General features: G+C 31.2%; 1 protein-coding gene across 1 annotated transcript in view; it reads left to right on the top strand.

Moving 5' to 3' along the window:
- The window catches only part of LOC139524506 (transmembrane protein 145-like), a 32,813-nt gene that overhangs the window by 2,135 nt on the left and 5,352 nt on the right, over positions 1–25,326 (top strand). The window contains exons 2-12 of the mRNA XM_071319311.1: positions 5,095–5,169; positions 7,072–7,140; positions 8,283–8,474; positions 9,506–9,593; positions 10,399–10,470; positions 17,935–18,084; positions 20,782–20,954; positions 21,400–21,572; positions 22,303–22,423; positions 22,733–22,792; positions 24,144–24,281. Coding sequence (XP_071175412.1) covers positions 5,095–5,169; positions 7,072–7,140; positions 8,283–8,474; positions 9,506–9,593; positions 10,399–10,470; positions 17,935–18,084; positions 20,782–20,954; positions 21,400–21,572; positions 22,303–22,423; positions 22,733–22,792; positions 24,144–24,281 — 1,311 coding nt within the window. The remainder of the gene's footprint in view (positions 1–5,094; positions 5,170–7,071; positions 7,141–8,282; positions 8,475–9,505; positions 9,594–10,398; positions 10,471–17,934; positions 18,085–20,781; positions 20,955–21,399; positions 21,573–22,302; positions 22,424–22,732; positions 22,793–24,143; positions 24,282–25,326) is intronic.

The following is a 25,326-nucleotide window of genomic DNA, read 5'->3' on the forward strand; positions in this document are numbered from 1 at the left end:
TCGTGAACAACTTATTTAAACAAATCGACTGATGCATAAAAAATGAAAATCGGCCCAGAATTAATTATTCTACAAAGATTTGAAATAGTGAGTGACATTATTTTATTAGTTTGTGGGTGAAGTTTAAATCGCGATTAAGGTGTGTTCCGGTTACCGCCGGTTAACAATAAAAATATTTGATAAATATTAAAACTGTGAAGGTTAGAGTTATATAAATGGTTAAGTTACTGGATAATCCTGGAAAGTAGAAATTTCCGGATTACAATACGACTATTAATCGAGTTAGTACCAATCAACAAAATACAGCAGAAGAAAACAGAGATCTAAATACTTTATATAGATATTTATATAATACATTTCTGTCCCCTAAAAATATGTTATCACTATCCGACCAAATGAAACCGTCCAAATGTTACTGGTAAATATTATTGAACAGTCGCACAAGAATTTGTATAACGTCACTATACAAATCCTTGAGTCGCAGTACTTTTTTAGTACTGCGACTCAAGGATATACGAATGTTCAGCTGAACCCCGATGTGTTGAATTTTTTTTTAGTACTGCGACTCAAGGATTTGTATAGTGACGTTATACAAATTCTTGTGCGACTGTTCAATAATATTTACCAGTATCATTTGGACGGTTTCATTTTATCTTACCCTGGATTTAGAGCGAATCTTAATCATTCCTACATTTATTTAAAATCTCTTTGATCTTTTGATTTTATCAGAACGATCATTTACAATCGTCTTAAATATGCAGGAAATGTGTGTTACTCAATGGAGTATACAGTAGTTATTATATAATCACAACTTGCGATAAATATTGCATATAGTGCAATTTCTACCGAAAAAAATAAATCAATAAAAATGGGGCAATTATTCAATAAATTTGGTACAAATTTCCATCGTCTATGTGTTTTTCTATAGAATTAATGATGACTCGCATTAATCCATCAATCACTCAATCGGCACAGTTAGGTAACGGAATCTGCCGAGGTTTGCCGATTGCTGTTTCCTAAGAATTTATTACAACTTTCGATTTCTTCGTTTATTTCCGTAATCCCGAAAGTAACCGAGAATGACAATATTGTAGGGCACCACACGCTGATATGTAAATAACGTGCCATGTTTCAAGCTAATTAACATGTCATTAAATTGGACGCGGCATCGCAGATGAAACGTTTGAAGTCGGGTCGTAGTAGTTCCTGTCAATATAATACTTCCATGGTATAAGTAATGTCTTGAAATGATAACTACATTTTGTAACATAAAAATGAGTAATTTTATCTACTAAATAATAGCCATACATTTGTGAAATTGTCTTCCCAAGATTAGACACTTATAAATTATAAAAAAGTAAATTGGTTTCAAATCAATTTGAACGAGCTCGAGTGAACATGGTGAAACTTTATTAGTTTTATATTTTCAAACTCTTACAGATAATATTAAAAATAGATTTTTCCCCAGCCATTTTGATTCATAAACACAAATTTGGCAATGGAAGTTTGTTGATGTGTAGTATGATTGATTTCACCATGATTTTAGAAATACATGTAGGACTGGAACTTTCAAGTCATCTCAAAATACCCAAATTGAGTGAAAACATTTCCTTATACTTGTTATGAATTTTAATGTCCCATTTATTGAAATTAAAGAAAAAAGGTCATTTATTATCTTATTTAGAGGGTTGTTAGTATAAAATATGGATTCTATTAGGCCTGAGACACAGTTATTTCGTAGTGCATTTCTTTTAGACAATAAATTCAAATTAAAAAATCGCACCTTCTCTTTGTCAAAATAATTTTTACAGTGTAGTGTACTACCAGTGAGACAAATAATATCAACATTATAGAAACTTCTACCAGTACTAACTCAAAATATTGACAATTCTGTGTTAAGGGGGTGTAAAATTCAGTTTTACAGCTTCAGACGTGATAAAATTTGACCTTTTTGAACTGGACCAAATCACTACTTAACATAAAGATTCAGCACCCAATTTTTTTTAACATGTAAATACATCCCCCTTTTACTGTACTGTACATGTGGATTCATTATTGTTCATTGGATATCAATTTTCATGGATTTTATGAGTACAGTCATGACAGTTAAACCACAAAACTAATGTTCAACGAATGGCATATTTTCATAAGGCTTGTATGCAGACTTCGGGAAAACAACGAAATTAAATATCAACGAACATGCAACTTTCCTTCATCCACAAAAATTGGTACCAACTAAAATAAATCAATCCCCAATAACATATGTTGAAATAATATGAACATGGTTTGATGCATCTCTTAAAAACTTTAAATTAAAAAGAACATAAGGATATTATTTTAACATTGACCACATGGAAGAGGAAGAAGTACAATTTCATTGGTCCAATGCCATGTTGACAAATTGTTTTACTGTGGTAAAGTAAAGTTCTACTTTTACATTTGTACAGATTAAATAACCTGGATTGTTCAAACAGTATATTTTGGACAATAAAATAGGGTCACAAAGTAGGCAATATTACAAAAAGTAAATTATTAACTTTATGAGTGTTGACAGACAGTCATGACAATATGTATATGATTATTGTTGTTACCAACTGAATTTTAACAGTATTATTTTTTAAGGTACATGTACATCATTTAATTTTATTTTAAAAGCAACATCATTGAATAAATTTATATGTTATATGAAATGAAGTTTAAAATTAGTTTATTCATCAGGCCGTTACATTAATTTGTTTATTTTTTTAAAAATAAACATGTAAAGTACATGTTTTCTCTTCATGTTAATCTTGGTTTTGGTTTTATTTTCTGTTTTTATCCATTATCTTTCAGTAGACCAAAAAGTGTGATTAATATAAAACATGATAAAGGTTTTGTAATTTCAACGAATAGCCTGACAATTTTCCCACAGAGTAAAACACTAATACTCATTAGTTTCATTAAAGTGCAGGGAAATCAGGTGTTATACATGTAAATATGCATACTATTCTTTACCCTTAATACAAAAAGGTCCATTTTAAACAAATGATAAACTTGATATGGTGATGAAATGACACATGATTTTACAATTTATTTTTTTATTAGTAGACCAATTTACTGCATGTATTTAATTTATCATCATAAACTTTAGTAAAGTTCTATTTCTTAAAGTTTGTTAGTTAAAGTTTCATATATAGAGATTTCTCTAGTATTTAAAAAGCAAACATAGTCAATATAATAGTGTCAACTTATGAGATATTTGTTCATTCAACAAAAGATGTTAATATGGTACTACAAATGTATGTTAGTCACAAATAAATTACTTATTTACAAGTTTACCTTTTGTACAAAAAGTTCTTATCAGTTTAAAGGAAAATTGATTTATTAACAATAATAGCTATGGTGCTGTTTAAAGAACTTAATAACAAAAACTTATACTTTCACAATATTAGTGCATGGAAAATTAGTTTACTTGTACTTAAAGTTGATTTCGAAATTACATTCTACACTCACCTGTTACTAACTGAAATGACAATTTTTTGTGTTTTGGAGAAGAAAAAAAAAAAAAATCAGTACCTGTAAAATTTTACTTTGGCATGTGCTCTCAACCTTTATCTTAAATGACTAGGTATGTAAGTGTTCCTGCTGATGTTAGGGTATTTCTCAAGCTGGCACTTAGACCTCAACTAAAAATTAAAAATGACTGCCACAAAATAGCCAATAGTCAGCTGAAAGTGATTGTAAGATCGTGCATTTACATTTGGCAGGATTCATCTTGCAGGTTTCATTGACTAATGTTAAGTTTTTATTGGTGTGGTGTATATCTGTACAGAATGGTTATAAGGACTATTTGGCACATGTTTGTCAGACAGGATTCATCTGACTACAACCTCCTAGCTTTTTCATTGTTGAATGGTAATTTCATACCTGTAGTCTGTTTCTAAAATACTATATTAATCCATGTAAGCATTACATGTAGGTGAACTATAAATTGGTGCTACCCTGTATGGTTTGTATATATCTGCCTAACAGATTTTATCTTATCTTGCCAAATGCTCATAAATTTCACAATTCATTGGTCAACATATAAAAAAAATCTTGGTTATTTCTTGTTCTCAGAAACCTTAGGTAGAGTAAATATATTTGTTGTACAATGTATAGAATGATTGCAAGATGTACATGTCCATCTGACCATTCTTTTACATACACACTATATAATTGTATTACAATAATGTTTAGTTAATATGGTACTTGTAAATGGATTCTATAGAATTTACATAAACACATGATAAATTCTATTATGATGTATGTAAATTAGGCAAAACATTTCAGTGTGACTGCACTTGAGTGTATATGTTTATGTTCAAATTCATATAATTTTCAATCTATTATTCATCTTTATATTTCTTGATAGTTGTTCAGAACATATTAAATCTGTTTAAGTCTTTCATCTCTTATGTGTACCTTTAAATTGATAGTAATGAGGGATAATAAAATCCTCTTCAAAATAACGATGGCAAATCTATGCTGATTTCATCATTATATATGATACAATGTAGTGAACAGCAATGTATGAACAAAAAGTCTCCAGCTATGTCTCTCTATGAAATATTAGATAAATGTTTAGTTTGAGAGAGCCTCATAGACCTTCTGTTGTTTATTTCATCATTTATTAAAGAAATAATACATTATTAAAACAATTACTAAACTGTATTTATAGTGCAATTATAAAATTTGTACAATATTGTAATTTTAAAATATCATTCAAAAAAGGACACATGGAAAATATGTCAGTTAGACAGCAGCCTAACTAAAAAATAAACAAAAGACATCAAAGAACACTATAGCCTTCAACTATGAAAAATGTGTCATGTGACACCACTACTTTTGAGAACTCTCCAAAAGAGTTTAAGTTACAGAAACAATCAAACTTGCTGTTTGGTGTTGAAGGCTGTACTTTGACCGATAATGGTTTTCTTTTTACAAATTGTGACTTGGATGGAGAGTTGTCTCATTGGTACTCACAACACATCTTTCTATATCTAAATGTATATACACATTTTATAGAATTTTGCAGTAATCATTTTGTTTAGAAATATTATTTGTTTGTTTCAGAATTGGCAGTTCCTTACAAGATTTTGTTTTCTGTCAAAGAAAGGCACGCTTGAATACTTTTTTGAATATCCTCAGGTGAGTGCATGTTTGTGAAATAAAGAAGCCATTGTTTTTATAATCAGTCAACCATTAAATCCATTACAACTTCAAGGTTAATTGTTTGTGAAATACAGAAGTCATTGGTCCTATATAATCAGCCATTGGTCCTATAATCAGTCAACCATTAAATCCATTACAACTTCAAGGTTAATTGTTTGTGAAATACAGAAGTCCTATAATCAGTCAACCATTAAATCCATTACAACTACAAGGTTAATTGTTTGTGGACTTCAGAAGTCATTAGTCCTATATAATCAGCCATTGGTTCTATAATCAGTCAACCATTAAATCCATTACAACTTCAAGGTTAATTGTTTGTTGACTTCAGAAGTCATTAGTCCTATATAATCAGCCATTGGTCCTATAATCAGTCAACCATTAAATCCATTACAACTACAAGGTTAATTGTTTGTGGACTTCAGAAGTCATTGGTCCAATTTAATCAGCCATTGGTCCTATAATCAGTCAACCATTAAATCCATTACAACTACAAGGTTAATTGTTTGTGGACTTCAGAAGTCATTGGTCCTATATAATCAGCCATTGTTCCTATAATCAGTCAACCATTAAATCCATTACAACTTCATGGTTAATTGTTTGTGGCAAATTTTATAGCAGACTGTTATCATATAAGAACTTTAACACTATGATCATTTGATTTGAAATTATTTATCTTTAATCGTTTTTTGCAATTCCCTTATACTGATATATATCTTATGAACAATGATAAAGTCTCTTAATTATATGTATGTTAAATAACGATTCAAACAGTGCATCATAAGCCTATTTGGCTTGCTGAAGTTTTATTTATGTATTTATTGTAACGATATACTTTATATTCAGGTTGCACTATTAAATAAACAAATCTTCTTCTTCTGTTTGTGAAATACAGAAGTCATTGGTCCTATATAATAATCAATCATTGCTCTTATAACCAGTCAACCATTAAATCCATTACTACTTCATGGTTAATTGTTTGTGGACTTCCAAAACTATTAGTCCTAAATTAATCAGTCCAGTATTAAATCCATTACAAGTATATATATAATCAATTGTTTGTAGAATATGTAAGAAGCCATTGCTCCTTTAAATTGGCTTTAATCATTCAACCTCTAAATAAAAATATTTAAATCCATTACAAGGTTGATTACTAGGAACTAAAATAGTGGTTGATATATTGGAATTTTATCAACTCTGTTGTGATATATCATGCATATTTTATAAGACAGATTAATTTCATACTAAAGTATAAAGAAATTCGATTAAATCTAAATGTACAAATGTAAAGATTTGTAACATTAGTTATACATGTATGGTACATGTAGTATTTTGTTCATTTGTCTGGACAACATATAATATGTCTTGACTGTAGAGTAAATTTTAATGTTTTGGCACACAATGTTCTGTGACCTTTTCTAGTATTTCTAGTTGATTTTGTTATCTAAGACTGATGCAAAGTAAATTGCTTATTATTAGAACTCTATATATCATTGTCTATTCAAAATAAAAGCAACATTAAAAGAGCCATCTGTTTAGGAAGGTTGGGTTACTACTCTGAAAAACACCATTTGATGTAATTTGAAAATAAGAGATAAGTAATTATAGAGCTAGGAGATGACATCAAATTTAAATGAATTTTGAAACTTTTGCTATAAATGTTAATTTGAAAAATTGTGATGCAGTTTTGGACTTGCCAGTTTTAAAAATGACTTATAGAACTCATAGATTCACAGGGCCCAACAAAATAGCACAATAGTGTTGGAAGTGGCATTTAACACTAATCAATCAATCATAGAGTCACCTATCTAAGAACCCACTTGTAAATAAAGTATTCTTCTATAAATGCAATGTTAACTTATATTTTTACTTTCAATTCAGAGTTATGCAAGACAAGATTTATTGCTGTACTTTGATAACAAATGGGACGAAGCTTACAAGACTGGGAAGGTAAGCATAATTTCACTTACTGTAAATTCAGAAATTATTGCGAAAAATGCGACAGGTTTATTATTGCAATAATTTTAACTTGCAATTCTAAATTTTTTAAAGGAATAAACCATGATATAACTCAATATCGCAAAAATTAGAATTGTATTTTAGTCTAAAATGATAATATCGCAATAAATAAATGCACACAAGAATTTCTCAATTTACAATATTACTTTGGATTCAGTCAATTTTGTGGTAATTTTTGTAATACCAGTTTCCCATAGATGTAAAATTGACCATTTTGTATCTTAAACTTTATTTTGAGTTTAAAAAAAAAACTGCATTCCTTAGCCTATTGGAAAATATGTATTTTAATGGTACTAATACTTGAATACTTGATTCATCAACATGTATACCCATGAAATTAACAAAAATTAGTACCCAAATTAAAGCAATGAATACTCATAGCTTAATGATTATAATAATTTCAAATGGTTTATTTTGGTCATCCTAAACAATTGATCTACAAAAAGGTAGGTAGTTTTTTGACAGCTGTAAATATTAAATCAACCAATAGTTAAGTGTGTTTAGACCTCGGCAAATATAACAATAGCCATTTGATCTTTTCTTTCATCAGACATGTTGTCAGATACTTCCTGAAGATTTGTGGTTTATTCCTGCAACTCTATGTCATCTACCTAAATATAATAATTGACAATCTAAGATTACATATGAATTTATAAAGGATGGTATCTAACCTCACCATTCCTACGAATTCTAAAGACTATCTTACGTCGATTTACCAACAGATATTATAAAATTATGCTCTCTTACAAGCAGATATCAGCTGCAGTACTTCAAAAAGGATTTCACACATCGTTACAAATAATACCAGCAAAATATGATTTGGCTAAGACAATTTGTATAACCATTAAAGTTCTCAATCTAAAGCTTAAACATAAATCATAGAGAAAAAAATCGTTAATCAGATCAGTGAATCAGTTCTTATAAGATGAATAACAAAAATATAAAGGATTCATTGTGAATTTACTTGAAGACAAAATACATCTTAATATGCATATACACATGATACATGTATTTAATATATGATTTCATACATCTAGAGAACTACATGTAATAGTTTTGACATCTTTTTCCAGACATGTAAAGAGCAAGTGTCCTTATTGAGTTGGGTAGACAACCAGATTATACCACTAGACAATTCTGGTGTTGGGAACTGTACCCCTGTTAATAAAACGGATGGTTTGTACTGGAGCTGTGTAAGGAAAGTTACATTCTCATCGTCAAGAGCAAAATGGTGGTTTATAGCTTTGGGAAACTGCAATTCACAGGTAGGTCATCTGATATGACTCCAGATATTTCATATAGCATCAAGGAAATTTGAAATTCATTTGTACAATCTTCTTTCTAAAAATTATAGCATCACATCCATAGCACAATCTATTAGAAACTTAATTCAGATAGCATCACATTCAGAAATATAGCATCAGACTACCATAATGCTAAAAGGCCCTGGGGAGAACACTGCCAGTCATGTATTAGTTTAGTTGTTCGCACCAAAATGTTGTTACAATGGGTACTGGAAATCACTCATCTTTTGGGCTTTTTTAGTGAATTATTCTATATAACAAGAGATACTGGTAGATTCTACTAAGGGATTCCAACATTCAATATTGTACAAAATGTCTCAGCTCCGAAACGAGCCATCATACATATCCAAGTTAAGGAAATAGACTTAACGTTGCCATTACTGCCTATGGAAAAACAATTGCACACCTTGACCCATATATCAAAGAGTAAAATCACAAAAATACTGAACTCCGAGGACAATTCAAAACTGAAAGTCCCTAATCAAATGTCAAAATCAAACGACAAGACACATCAAACGAATGGACAACAACTGCTATAATCCTGACTTGGTTCAGGCATTTTCAAATGTAGGAAATGGTGGATTGAACCTGGTTTTATAGTTCTAAACCATTGTAAACCTCTCACATGTATGATCTTGATCTCATTTTCATGGTTTCTAGCTCAGAGAAATGTGTGTCACTACAGTTATTGTTCACTGTGTGTTGTGTTGCAAGGGACATAGAAAAATTGGGCGTCCATTTTTATATAATTTATATCACTTTTTCTAAGTCTCATTTCTCTTGGAAATATTAGTTATTTTAAAGAAATTTGCATTGTATCAAAAGCGCTTTCAAGGTTACTTTTCTTGCAGAATTCTTATGAAACAAATATTGAAGATTTATATCATAAATGTCTGGGATGAGTTCGAGAATAGTAGCTGTACTTTTTACAGGAGTTATGTCTCCTTGAAATATAATTTATTGTGACCATTGCATTGTTTATTATTTTACAGAAAGGTTTAAAGATAGTATACAGTTTGCATATGATGAATGGAGAGGACGGGGAATTGTTGCACCATGAAAATTCTGCTGATCAATTCTGTAAGTTAATATAAAAATTAGGAGATGTTAACTCAGTGAATTACTTCCCCTTTCTTGTTCCATTTAATCCATTATGAAAGGTAAAGTGTGCTATCAACTTATGATATTAGTCATGTTAGTATCTGGCATGTAACAATCAATAATTGCTATAGGTCTGATCTTCATTTTTAAAGTATTTAACAAAAGAATTATTTCGTGTTTATTATATTTATCAGTTCTTGCATTTTGTCTAATTGCCAGTTAGAATATAACAAGAAAATGCTATAGACAACTTTCGAATACAATGCATTTCCCTCAAAAACTTTAGTTTTAGTGAACATCATTCGTGCGTTATGGGCATCGTCACTTCCATTCCAATGTTGAGCAAGTGGTTGGAAAACTATAAAGCTATATTGCACAAATAATTCGGCAAATTGAATCCTCAAAATTGTCTTTGAGCACTGCTGTCATTAGGGAATTGTGATTAAGTACCTACAGAACAAATATCATTTCTATTTAATCCTGCACAATGACGATCACTAAGACGCTTGATGAACGTTTTAGTGCAGGGATCAAGGCGATCCCCTCTATCTGGTAAATGATGTCATAAAGGCACATAAAGAGTTTTTTTCAGGTGACTTTCAAACTCAATAGTGATCTATCATTTATACATCTTTGAATTTTTCTTCATAAAAAATCAACACCATTTGCAGTAGGGCAGTCAATTAACTGTGTAATAGTAGGGTTTGAACCAAATTTCTTTCTGTATCGCCAGTAGAACCTTATGTGCTTTGAATCATGAAAAACAATTTTTATTAATTTTCAGATATATTACCAATAGTGATAACTTTTTTCCTGCTTTATATGGGATTAGGAGCATTATGTTCTGCAGTGGGGTGTAAGTATGGCTGTATTGATAATATGGTTTCTCTAATTCTATGGAAATTTATCCCTTTCCGAACCCATTGTATAAAAAAAATTTAATCAACGTGTGGTTGCTGGTGATCTCAAAAGATCATTGGATGATTTTAAGGGTCATGACCTTTTTAGCTAACTGGATAAATCAAAATATGCTATAACAGATGTTAATGAAATTGACAACTTCGTGCAATGTGAAAGGCACTCGAAGGGGATTTTCGGTTAACAAAAAAAGAGAATGCATTTTTTAATCATTAGAGAAACAGATTCTTACATAGGCCAAGGCTCAGACTTTGAAATTGATAATTTAACTATCTCGATTGGATAAATCCGATTATCCACTCGTATCAATGTAAGAATCTATATTTTTAAAAGTTTGGATTTACTTCCCCTTAAAACTCATCTCCTTCGTCATTATCAGGGTCCGTTGATAAAATAAATGTGAAATAAATTATTTGGGTTTTTTTATGCTTAATTTTCCTTATTTTGTTACTGTTATTGATCATATTTAAGTAGGATTATAAAAGTTTGGATTTATACCCCCTTAAAACTTCTCTACCTAGTCATTATCAGGGGCCATATATTAAATAAATGTGAAATAAATAATTTGTTTTTTTTATGCTTAATTTGCCTTATTTGTTACTGTTATTGATCATATTTAAGTAGGATTAAACAGGTACTAAATCATGGATTAAGTTATGTCATATTGGTACTTAAGGTGATTGTAAGAAGATTACAACAACAGAGACAGACACCATTTAGTCTTCAAAGATTAAAACTTGTTTTTGATATCACAATTATGAAATTAAATAACTTTCAAGGATTTAATGACCCCTATGACTTAATCGAAAAAGTCTTTTATGAGTGATGCACTAATAAAATATCCCTCTGTTAAATATTTAATAGTCTGAAAATTGAATCTTACATGTATGAACTTATTGTATAGTTTATTTCTTATTTTATGTCTTTATCCTAAGATACATGTGTCTATGTCATGAATGTGATGCACAATATCAACTCAATGTAACTAATGAAATTAACAATTATTTTAATTATTAAATAAAACAAAACATGCTAAGTAAAAAAATGTATACAACAAGAATTTGATTATAGAATTTAATGCTGTTTGGAATAATATAAAGATGAAATGAAAGGATTTCAGACTTTCACATTTTGCATGGAATTAAAAATCCTTCTTGCTAAAATTGGTATCTTCACTTGCTTTCATTTGATAGTAAATTTGAAAAGCACTCCATTAAACTATTACATTTTCAAATCTTTGAAATGATACATAATCATTGTTAAAATGTTCAATCTGAAAGCAAAACTTTGGCAGAAATTATCTAGTGAGATGCAAGCAGTAGCATTCAGTAAGTCAACTTGTAGCTGAAATTTGAATGATCAAAATATTGATTTCAGTTATCAATGTAGATATTATAAATATTCATCTTATATCAATGATCATTATACATCAATATCATTGGAAAACAATTTTATGTTTAATATTTCTATCAATTATTCATATTTTCAAAATATTATGTCTTACTTTTTAAAATTATGAACTTTATTGCATAAAGTACAACGTCTAAAAATAGTGTTGATTGATTAGGTGGGTGGTGCTATTTAACTTAAGCTTAGTCTTTTTCATGCAAATTTTCAAATAAATGAAATCAAGTGATAAGTTCTTCAGCCAATAAGAGATCAGCATTTGTATAAAATGAGCATCTAGTTTAAATATTGATCTTTTGAAAGTTTGACCTCAACAAAATTTACTCTCCATGGAAATTTAACTCAATGAGAATTTCCAATAGTAATGAGTTGAAAAATATTTTTTATGTTTCATTATTGGCTTTGTCTGCTGCTGAAAGAACGCAACTTTATATAAGATGGAGCTGGCATGTCAGTAACTGTTCTAAAGTAGTCTTTTCTTAATTTATGCATCATTGTCATTTTGCTTAGTTTCTTTTTAAGGTGGTACCTAACACTACAGGGAGATAACTCTGTAAAATCAGCTAAACGTTTTAATTACACTGTGTTGTTAAGGGAATATCAAGCTTCTCAATGATCAAAATAAGTGTTTGTCAAACTGCTATATAAACAGTGTAATTTTTTGTCGAGCCTGCAACTTTAGTTGCAGAAAGCTCGACATAGGGATAGTGATCCGGCGGCGTTAGCTCACTTCTTAAAAGCTTTATATTTTAGAAGGTGTAAGACCTGGATGCTTCATACTTTGTATATAGATGCCTCATGTTACGAAGTTTCCGTCAGTCACATGTCCAATGACCTTGACCTCATTTTCATGGTTTAGTGACTACTTGAAAAAAAAGTTAAGATTTTTTGTAATGTTAAATTCTCTCTTATTATAAGTAATAGGATAACTATATTTGGTATGTTCGTACCTTGCAAGGTCCTCATGCCCGTCAGACAGTTTTCACTTGACCTCGACCTAATTTCATGGATCAGTGAACAAGGTTAAGTTTTGGTGGTCAAGTCCATAACTCAGATACTATAAGCAATAGGTCTTGTATGTTTGGTGTATGGAAGGACTATAAGGTGTACATGTGCAACTGGCAGGTGTCATCTGACCTTGACCTCATTTTCATGGTTCAGTGGTTATAGTTAAGTTTTTGTGTATTGGTCTGTTTTTCTTATACTGTATCTAATAGGTTTACTATATTTGATGTATGGAGATATTTTATGATCTATATGTCATTCGCACAAGTTTTATTTGACCTTGACCTCATTTTCATGGTTCATTGCTCAGTGTTAAGTTTTTATCGAGCCTGCAACTTTTGTTGCAGAAAGCTCGACATAGGGATAGTGATCTGGCGGCGGCGTTAGCTAACTTCTTAAAAGCTTTATATTTTAGAAGGTGAAAGACCTGGATGCTTCATACTTTGTATACAGATGCCTCATGTTACGAAGTTTCCGTCAGTTACATGTCCAATGTCCTTGACCTCATTTTCATGGTTCAGTGACCACTTGGAAAAAAAGTTCAGAATTTTTGTAATGTTGAATTCTCTCTTATTATCAGGGCTCACACTACTTCAGAATTATAGGGAGAAGTGACTTCTCTTTTTGAAACTGATAGGGAGAAGTGGTGAGATTTGAAAGAGAAGTGCTCATTCGCGCGGTGCGATACAATGTTTGGATTTTACAATAGTATAAAGGGCCATATGTAAATAATGTTCTTTTTATATTGTTCAATTCATATCTGAGTAAAAAAAATTACAATTAAAGTAACATTTGAAATTAAAAGTTGTTTAAGCTTGTGAGAAACTACCAACTAAATTTCTAGCACTAAAAAAAAAAAAAAATTTTAAAAATGTAAAGAAATTATAATATATATCAATTACAATTTAATTAAAAATTTTCTCTAATTTTTGTGCTATTTTCACATTTCCTGACCGGTGTGAGAAAATATTTCTCCTCACTAGTGAAAAATCTGTTCTCGGCAAATGATTAGACGAAATTTAATTATGACGTCTAAATGTTTTGTTTTCTTCTGAATTTTCCTATTGTGACGTCATGAAAAAAGGCGACCATGCCTGATGACGTCGCATATAAAGAACACAAGTTTCTGAAAATCTTTGAAAAAGAAGGATAAAAATCATTAGAGAAACAGATTCCTACACTATAACTCGTGTATTACGATATTTCTCCACTCTCGCCAGTTAAATTTTAGTTATTTAAAGAGATATAATTTAACTGTCTCGAGTGGAGAAATATTGTAATACACTTGTTGCAGTGTAGGAATCTATATATCTTGTGTATGACATTCAGTGTTTCTCATAAAAAAATATAAAAGTTATTAAGCTTGGCCATAATATATTGATATTAGTGAGTATAGTCTCAGTTGAGCAACTTTAATCAATAGTTTGAAACAATCCATAAAAAATATAGGGAATTATATACACCAATCAATTAGATGTAACCAAAAGTCTCTTAATGCGTGTGGAATGCGTAATTTCCCCATTTGGGATCAATATTCTTCTGTCATCTGTTCCATCCGTGCGTCCGTAGTCATTATTGTAAAAGTACGGATTTCGGTCATAGCTGGTCCGGTTTAGATCCGGAGTTTAGAAATTGGTTAATGGCGGACGAATGCAAGAAAATTTACAAAAATAAACGATGTTTGACAAGTTATTTGGAAAGGAACATGACGTTTATAATGCAATAAATGGATAAAAAATTTACTGGAGGCAACTTTTATCACGTTTAAATGAAGTAACAAACTTATTTTGTCGCCGAAATTGAGGTTGATGTACGTTTTCGAGAAACAAGCACGGGAACTTGCAGAAATGCACGAAGTGATAAAAAGTTGTATTTTTATCAAATAACCTGCTACACACTGCGAAGACAATGCTTCAACCTCTTTTCAAAAGATAATGAATCGTTTATGTCTGAATTTCTTTAATTATCAATAAAAAGTTGATGTTTCATCAACTTGGTAAAAATTGAAAATGTCCGATGACGGAAGCGACTGAAAGCGACTATCGTCAAGAACAGGGCGACTTGTTTTCGCTTTTGGGGGTCGGGGAAAGCGAAGTGACGGTCGGGAAGGCGACTTCTTCGCCCAAGTCGCCTAAGTAATAGGATAACTATATTTGGTATGTGCGTACCTTGCAAGGTCCTCATGCCCGTCAGACAGTTTTCACTTGACCTCGACCTCATTTCATGGATCAGTGAACAAGGTTAAGTTTTGGTGGTCAAGTCCATATCTCAGATACTATAAGCAATAGGGCTAGTATATTTGGTGTATGGAAGGACTGGAAGGTGTACATGTTCAACTGGCAGGTGTCATCTGACCTTGACCTCATTTTCATGGTTCAGTGGTTATAGTTAAGTTTTTGTGTTTTGGTCTGTTTTTCTCATACTTTATGCAATAGGTCTACTATATTTGTTGTATGGACTGATTGTAAGGTGTACATGTCTAGTGGGCAGATGTCATCTGACCTTGACCTCATTTTCATGGTTCAGTGGTCAAAGTTAAGTTTTTAAGTTTTGGTCATTTTATCTAATATCATATGCCAAAGGTCAGCTATATTTGGTGTATGGAAATATATTATGATCTATATGTCAGTCCCGCAGGTTTATTTGACCATGACCTCAATTGCACGGTTCATTGCACAGTGTTAAGTTTTTGTGTTTTGGTCTATTTTTCTTAAACTATAAATAATAGGTCAACTATATTTGTTGTATGGAAGCTTTGTTAGCTGTACATGTCTGCCTGGCATGGTTCATCTGACCTTGACCTCATTTTCATGGTTCATTGGTCGTTGTTTAGCTATCTTGGTTAATGTTAAGTTTATGTGACAGTTGTAATAAAGCTTTATACTTAGGACTTTCAACATAATATCAATGATTAGTAAAGAAGGCGAGACATTTCAGTGTGTGCACTCTTGTTGTGTTTTGGTTTGGGTTTTTTAATCTATAAGCAATACATTTGTTTTATGGAAGAATTGTTAGCTGTTCATGTCTGCCTTACATTGTCCATCTGACCTTGACCTCATTTTCATATTGTTCATTAATCAATGTTTAGTTTTCTTGGTTAATGTTAAGTTTATGTGACAGTTGAAATCAAGCTTTATATTTAGGACTATCAACATAATATCAATGATTAGTAAAGAAGGCGAGACATTTCAGCGTGTGCACTCTTGTCTGATAAAACGGTTGGTTCAAATTTTTTGAAATTTTTATATTTTTGTAAACACATGGTAAAAAGGTCAAAGTTTTAAGAAAATTAAACGAGCCAAATTAATTTTAGTTAAAGTGTTGGGTACCACCTTAAATAAATAAAATCATTTGTTACCTATTCTGACATCAGACTCACACTTCTTTTAAACTGAGTTTTACTGTGTGTATTGCTGTGTGTTTCTTTATTCTAGAAGCTAGAGAAATACTGGTAGTGTTGAAATCTCACAAAACATGTTTAACCCTGCCAGGAACCTCTGGCCTTTGTTAGTCATGTTTGTTTTATGCCCCACCCAACCTAGTATCATAGGTGGGCATGATGTTTCTGGTCTGTGCGCCCGTTTGTTTGACTACCCGTTCTTTCGACAAACCGTTTGTCCCTCTGTCCCTCTTTGGGTTAAAGCTTTTGGTCAAGGTAGTTTTTGATGAAGTTGAAGTCCAATCAACTTGAAACTTAGTACACATGTTCCCTATGATATGATCTCTATAATTTGAATGCCAAATAAGATTTTGACCCCACTTTCACGGTCCACTGAACATAGAAAATGATAGTGTGAATGGGGCTTCCATGTTGTACTATAGACACATTCTTATTTAATTTTAGTTCATTTGTATGTTTTCGAGTTTAGTATGACAATCAATTTCACTGAACTAGAACAAAGTTTGTTTAAGGGCCAGCTGAGGTTCACCTTGGGTTACAGGATTTTCTAACTGCGTTAAAGACCCATTGGTGGCCTTTGGCTGTTATCTGTTCTTTGATTGGGTTTTTGTCTCTTTGACATATTCCCCATTTCCATTCTCAATTTTATTCATGATAAGTCAGACCTACAAATTAGATTAAATGAAGGTGTCTTAAAGGAGAACTTGTCAGAGAGCAGTTACTGTCAAAAGTTGCGATTATCTTCAATCTAATTAAAAACCGATCTCTCATCGCTCCTGTTTCTGATATGTCGCGTGGGATATCTAACGAAACCCGCTTTGAGGTCACATGTGAGTGACCTCGTACTACGAGGCTCGTAGGTGTGTCTTTTTCGACCAATGAAATTGAGTCTTCCACGATCTTGGAAGTTTAACGTAAGGCAAAGGGATGTAACTCATTTTATTTACGACGAAATCGTCAGTCAAAATAATTCATAAACTTTTTTGATTGGCTTATTAATAGGTCGTCAACTCATTTGCATATCTTTATAAATTCATAACTTTAAGTTCACTCACATGTGACCTCAAAGCCGGTTTCTTTAGATCTCCCACGCGACATATCAGAAAACTGGAGCGATGAGAGATCTGTTTTTAATTAGATTGGATTATCTTATTATCCCAAAATATGTGTCCAAATCTTAAATTTAAACATGAAAATAGTCTCATGCTCTCATATTGAATGAAAATCTCCAGACCATTTAATAACAAAGTATGAGCATGAGAATTACTACTTTGTTGCCAGTAGGGTTATTCATGAGAATTTCTACTTGGGGAGAACTTCTTTGTTGCCAGTAGGGTTATTCATGAGAATTTCTACTTGGGGAAAATTACTTTGTTGCCAGTAGTGTTATTCATGAGAATTATTACTTGGGGAAAACTACTTTGTTGCCAGTAGGGTTATTCATGAGAATTGCTATTTTGGGAGAACTACTTTGTTGCCAGTAGGATTATTCATGAGAATTTCTACTTGAGGAGAACTACTCTGTTGCCAATAGGGTTATTCATGAGAATTTTTAAATGACCTTTATATGACATTTTCTTTTCCTTTCAGATGTGTTAAGTACCCAACAGTTATTCCATACAACATACAAAATGTTTATTTTTTGTATCTACTCAAACTGTTTTGGGTTGTTTTTATTGGTGATTGGATGGGGGAAATATGCCAACACAGGATATGAAGAAACAGGGACATGGTTAGCAGGTAAAATAAGAATTATTGCCCTTTCTGTATTGTTATTGTTAGTTATAAGAATAGAAAACCTTCCAAAACAGATCCTGAAAAAATCATGATGAAGAATTAAAAGTTAAGTCTACACTTCTTGTACTTGGAAAGCAGAACAATAGGATACTTTATATTAGTGTTAGTGGCATGCAAAACCTGACAACACAAGCATTCTTGTTCATTTTTCAAAAAACCTTACACACCATAATCTTGATAAAATAAGGTAAATATGGCTACAAGGCCATTGGATCTACCTTATTCTTCCATTATGATTAGTTGCACTATTTATGGCAATTAGAATTATTAAAATAATCTTGCACATTTGAGATTTTTTCCAATCTATATTGCAATGAAGGCAGTTCTTCAAACCTGAGCAGTGTAATTTCAGACATGGTGTTGATTGTATTTTTACTATAATGTTTATTTAATTCTTAAACATAAACTTAATAATTCAGACACGTTTGTAGGTTTTTTTGTCATTTTCAGGACGTTTATTCCAAGTGATGAGTGACATAATGTTTGTCCTGATGTTGATATGTATTTTATTTGTCATTTTCAGGACGTTTGTTCCAAGCGTTGAGTGACATAATGTTTGTCCTGATGTTGATATGTATTTTATTTGTCATTTTCAGGACGTTTATTCCAAGCGATGAGTGACATAATGTTTGTTCTGAAGTTGATATGTATTTTATTTGTCATTTTCAGGACGTTTGTTCCAAGCGATGAGTGACATAATGTTTGTCCTGATGTTGATATGTATTTTATTTGTCATTTTCAGGACGTTTGTTCCAAGCGATGAGTGACATAATGTTTGTTCTGAAGTTGATATGTATTTTATTTGTCATTTTCAGGACGTTTGTTCCAAGCAATGAGTGACATAATGTTTGTTCTGAAGTTGATATGTATTTTATTTGTCATTTTCAGGACGTTTATTCCAAGTGATGAGTGACATAATGTTTGTCCTGAAGTTGATATGTATTTTATTTGTCATTTTCAGGACGTTTATTCCAAGTGATGAGTGACATAATGTTTGTCCTGAAGTTGATATGTATTTTATTTGTCATTTTCAGGACGTTTATTCCAAGCGATGAGTGACATAATGTTTGTTCTGATGTTGATATGTATTTTATTTGTCATTTTCAGGACGTTTATTCCAAGCGATGAGTGACATAATGTTTGTCCTGAAGTTGATATGTATTTTATTTGTCATTTTCAGGACGTTTATTCCAAGCGATGAGTGACATAATGTTTGTCCTGAAGTTGATATGTATTTTATTTGTCATTTTCAGGACGTTTGTTCCAAGCGATGAGTGACATAATGTTTGTCCTGTTGTTGATATGTATTTTATTTGTCATTTTCAGGACGTTTGTTCCAAGCGTTGAGTGACATAATGTTTGTCCTGATGTTGATATGTATTTTATTTGTCATTTTCAGGACGTTTATTCCAAGCGATGAGTGACATAATGTTTGTTCTGAAGTTGATATGTATTTTATTTGTCATTTTCAGGACGTTTGTTCCAAGCGATGAGTGACATAATGTTTGTCCTGATGTTGATATGTATTTTATTTGTCATTTTCAGGACGTTTGTTCCAAGCGATGAGTGACATAATGTTTGTTCTGATGTTGATATGTATTTTATTTGTCATTTTCAGGACGTTTGTTCCAAGCAATGAGTGACATAATGTTTGTTCTGAAGTTGATATGTATTTTATTTGTCATTTTCAGGACGTTTATTCCAAGTGATGAGTGACATAATGTTTGTCCTGAAGTTGATATGTATTTTATTTGTCATTTTCAGGACGTTTATTCCAAGTGATGAGTGACATAATGTTTGTCCTGAAGTTGATATGTATTTTATTTGTCATTTTCAGGACGTTTATTCCAAGCGATGAGTGACATAATGTTTGTTCTGATGTTGATATGTATTTTATTTGTCATTTTCAGGACGTTTATTCCAAGCGATGAGTGACATAATGTTTGTTCTGATGTTGATATGTATTTTATTTGTCATTTTCAGGACGTTTATTCCAAGCGATGAGTGACATAATGTTTGTCCTGAAGTTGATATGTATTTTATTTGTCATTTTCAGGACGTTTGTTCCAAGCGATGAGTGACATAATGTTTGTCCTGTTGTTGATATGTATTTTATTTGTCATTTTCAGGATGTTTATTCCAAGTGATGAGTGACATAATGTTTGTTCTGTTGTTGATATGTATTTTATTTGTCATTTTCAGGACATTTATTCCAAGTGATGAGTGACATAATGTTTGTTCTGATGTTGATATGTATTTTATTTGTCATTTTCAGGACGTTTATTCCAAGCGATGAGTGACATAATGTTTGTCCTGATGTTGATATGTATTTTATTTGTCATTTTCAGGACGTTTATTCCAAGTGATGAGTGACATAATGTTTGTTCTGAAGTTGATATGTATTTTATTTGTCATTTTCAGGACGTTTATTCCAAGTGATGAGTGACATAATGTTTGTTCTGAAGTTGATATGTATTTTATTTGTCATTTTCAGGACGTTTGTTCCAAGCAATGAGTGACATAATGTTTGTTCTGATGTTGATATGTATTTTATTTGTCATTTTCAGGACGTTTGTTCCAAGCGATGAGTGACATAATGTTTGTTCTGAAGTTGATATGTATTTTATTTGTCATTTTCAGGACGTTTATTCCAAGCGATGAGTGACATAATGTTTGTTCTGATGTTGATACTGATGTCTAACGGTTATACTATAGTTAGAGGAAAGCTCTCCACTCCACTATACATCGTCCTTGCAGTATTCTTTAGTATATTCACACTGACATATGCAGTTCTGTTTGTGTATGAGGCAGAGGTAATATAACTCATGTACTAAATCATGATAAACTTTGTCAGGGAGGGACAACTGTAGTTTTCAAAACTTATTTTACCAAAAGAGACAACTGTAGTTTTCAAACTTATTTTATCAAGGGAGACAACTGTAGTTTCCAAAACTTATTTTGTCAAGGTAGACAACTGTAGTTTTTAAAGCTTGACAGTTTCTTCTGGCATGTTACCAAATCTTCTCTCCTTTTTTCTAAGAATTTAAAGATTCTTTAAAATATCATTTCATTTAATACAATAATTAGATTTTCTTTATTTTTCTGAAAATAATGCAAACAAAATTACTTTTTCATGTTACAGTAAACTACTTCGGGACATTTCTATACATACTTATACAGCAATCAAATGTGTTGCTATTCTTAAGATTAAATCTAGTGATACAAAGTTGTGTTATGACAGGTTTATTTATATTACAGGTGTTTGACCCAGGAGAGGTTTTGTACATCTACGAGAGTCCAGCAGGTTATGGACTGATCGCCCTCCGTCTGGTCGGGTGGACATTCTTTTGTGTTTCTCTCATTGTTAACTTAGTAACACATTCCAGGAAAACCTGGTTCTACATTCCATTCTTTATTTATTATACAATATGGTAAGTGAAAAGAATTGCCTATCCTAAAAAATCAAGTTAATTGACATGTAAATTTGTCAAGGATATTATGAAGGTCAAAAGAGGTTATTTTAAATGAGAAAAAATTACATTGATATTGTGGTTCATGAATATGGCTGTTTTTAATCTTTTAGATTCTTGTTGCACTTTGTATTTGCCTAGTGGAAACAGACTGTCACAATCCTGATTTGATACAGACATATTCCCAAGAAAATTTTGGTTAACCTGGTTTTACAGCTAGCTAAACCTCCCACTTAAATGACAGTTGTTTAAAGTCTTATTTAAAGCAGTCACTGATTAATCAATCTTATGTATTTATATATTTTATGTATTTCATAAATGTTATTTATGATGAAGGATTCATCTGAAAAAAAAACTATAGAAATTTTGTTTAATAAGGTATTTAGACACAAAAATATATCTTTTAAGATTAAATGCTATTTCACCAAAACAGTTATACAAGGGAAGTTGTAATTCACCTGGTTTTTACCACACTATAGACAGAAAATTTAGTTTAAACTCACTTAAAAGGTATATACATGTATATATATATTTTAATATAGAGCTGTGTGTCCATGCTTTTGGAATTGAATGAATTAATTATATAAACACTGCTCTCTAACAAGATTTTTTTGTGAAAAAACTTGATTATCAAAATTTCTCATCACAAGTAATACCTCATTTCCACTGTTATAATATTTGTCTTTTTCAGGTTTTGGGCTGGTCCTATCACCATACTTATTGCTATGTTTGTTATTAATTTGTGGGTCAGAGAGCAGACTGTCACTGGTGTATCAAACTTTGTTACTATTTGTGGACACGTATTTTTCTTGGTAAGTGTAAATATATGTGTGTTTGTTAAAATAACAATCATGTAATTTTAGCATTGAAAGTTTTAGATTATCAAGAACTTTAAATTTCACAGAATATGTATCCCATTAGAATGGTGGTAGCATTGTGCATGTATATTTGCTGCAGTTTAGAAGCAGTATATCAATTAATGATTGAAATGGTTATGTCCAATCTACCATAGTAGATAGAGCATTATGTTATGTTGTATGTATACCATACCATAATGGATGGCACATGTATTTTTTTGTCTGAGTCCCTATCTGAACTATATACTTTCTTCTGTATTTCAGTTGTTAACCAGACCCGGAGCTGCTAACAAAAATTTCCCTTACCATATAAAAACTACACAAGTAAGTGTCATTTACTGTAAAATAACTTTTAGATCAGCTATTCTTTATAAAAAGAAATTCTCCATGTATGTATTTATCTCGTAATGTTGATGATTAAATATTTTGACCCGGTATATTTTTAGATTCAAATGTTGTATTTTGTAGTAAAATGACTTTTAGGTCGGCTATTCTTGGATACGTTACTTGATATGCATTATCCATTAACATTGATTAAAAGTATTTTGACTAAGTATATTTTAAGGTTCAAATCTTGTTTTGAAAGGAATGAGTAATTTAAGAATCGGCATCAAAACTATTGCCATTAATTGACAAAAAAGTATCTGAACTGTGGAATTAAAAATGTGCCCAAAATAGTGATAACAACTTAGTGGTCCAACAAAATTACAAAACAACAATTGAATAAATGTGTCTGGACAAAGATAGAAGGAACAAATAGTTGAAGAAAATCTTTAACAAATGACGGAGTATAAAAATTTACGGTTATGGTCTTTTCTAAATTTCCACGGTTGACTGAGCGATATATATAAACCAATTATAAAATTGTTTTTGAAAACTGGTAGAATATGTAAAAGGATAAAATTAAATTGATGTGAAGTTTTGAACATGGATGAGATGGGACTTTTCTTGCAACGAAAAATACTATAAAAAAACACATTTGATTTCATAGTACTATTTCATTATTTATTACACCCCAAGGGTGACTGGGGTATAGAAATATGGTCACTTGGTCTTCTCCCGACCGGCAGTAAAACGCTTGCTGAAGTGGGGCGTCCGTTTGATTGTGCGGGATGTATCAAGTTCGCAGTCACGTCCGGTCAGAAGGGGACGTTAAATCCGATGCCTCGTGTAAAGAGTGCCACGCTCTTTGCACGTTAAGAACCCTTGCAACAACTCTTTGAGGGGTCCGTAGGTGGCCTGCTGCAAGGCTAAATTTCTGTCCCTATCCAATATACCCTCATTTTCCAGTGGCAATCCAAATTTCCCCGACCATCATCCCAGATGGCCTCTATTGTATCAACCTACGTATTGTTTTTATTGTGAACTTGTTCTCGTCCTGAATATGCATGAAATATTTGCCACTGGACGTTAAGCAACCAACAATCAATCAATCAATCATTATTTATTACAAGTGTAATGAGAACACTACTGAGTAACAGTATATGTCACTTACATTTGTACGTGCAAAATTATGCACATGAATGGTTTTTCTAGTCAAAAGTGGGAACCTGTAATCAAGAGACTACTTTTGTCTTCTACTTTGAGTGGTCTCTCAATACAGGTTTTACTGTGTGTATAACTTCTTATTCTACTTCCTTCTCATTACTATAATAAAACATGGATGACATTTCAGATTGGAATGATGGATGGCACAGAGAAAGAAGCAGATGCCAATAGTCCATATGAAGTAGGAGAAACTATGAATGTTCACGGTCCAGACCTACAGAGTCTCTTTGTGACGGACAGACGGAGTAGTAGACAAGATCAAACAGTAAGCCAATTTCTTTTATAAAAGATGAAAACATTTTTTTAAATTTACGTGTTCGTAGCACTTTTCTGGATTTATCAAATTAAGGTACGCTCAAATCCAAATATATAATCTGCATTTGTTTCAAATTCAGTTCCAAAATTTTATTGTTAAAATTAAGAATGTTTAAACAAAGGGAATTGAATTGTTTCCTTATCCCATATATTATATAAGGCAAAAATATAAGATACTGGTATGCATGTTTACTGTAAATCATTTCCCATTATTACTTTAATAAGAACTATTTAAGTGACAAATTCTCCCAAATAGAATCAAAGTAAAAGCTGGTAAAAAAAATTCATCTTATTAAAAAGAAGATCATTTTAAACAAAAAAGAAAAATAAATATATCTACGTGCATTCTTTTCCAGCAAGTACAAGTATATGCATTTTATTTTACAAAAAGTATAAATCTATGCAATTTATTTCACAGTAAATGTTTGTATTTTATTTCACCAGTACAATTATATGCATTTTATTTTACAAGTGCAAGTGTGTGTATTTTATTTCACGACAAGTACAAATCTATGCATTTTTTTAAAAAGCATTTAATGTCTATGCATTTTATTTCACAAGAACAAGACTGCATTTTTAGTACAAATCTATTCATTTTGTTTTACAAGAAGTACAAGTCTATGCATTTATTTACAGCGAGTAAAAGTGTGCACAATTTATTTTGCTACAAGTACAATTCTTTGCTTTCTGTTTTAAAAGTACAAGTATATGCATTTTATTTCATTATAATTTACATATTTTCATTAAAGTTTTGCAACCAGTATAAGTATATGCATTTTATTTTACAAGAAGTACAAATCTATGCATTTTATTTCACACTATTCACATATTTTCATCATATTTTACAACAATTAAAAGTATATGCATTTTATTTTACAAATACAAGTACATGCATTTATTTTATAGCAAGTACAAGAATCTGCATTTTTATTTTATTAGTATAAGTATGCATATTTTATTTTAGAACAAGTACAAGTATATGAATTTTATTTTAG

This window comes from Mytilus edulis, chromosome 5 (genome assembly GCF_963676685.1).
Source record: "Mytilus edulis chromosome 5, xbMytEdul2.2, whole genome shotgun sequence".
In the NCBI taxonomy this organism is placed as follows: domain Eukaryota; kingdom Metazoa; phylum Mollusca; class Bivalvia; order Mytilida; family Mytilidae; genus Mytilus; species Mytilus edulis.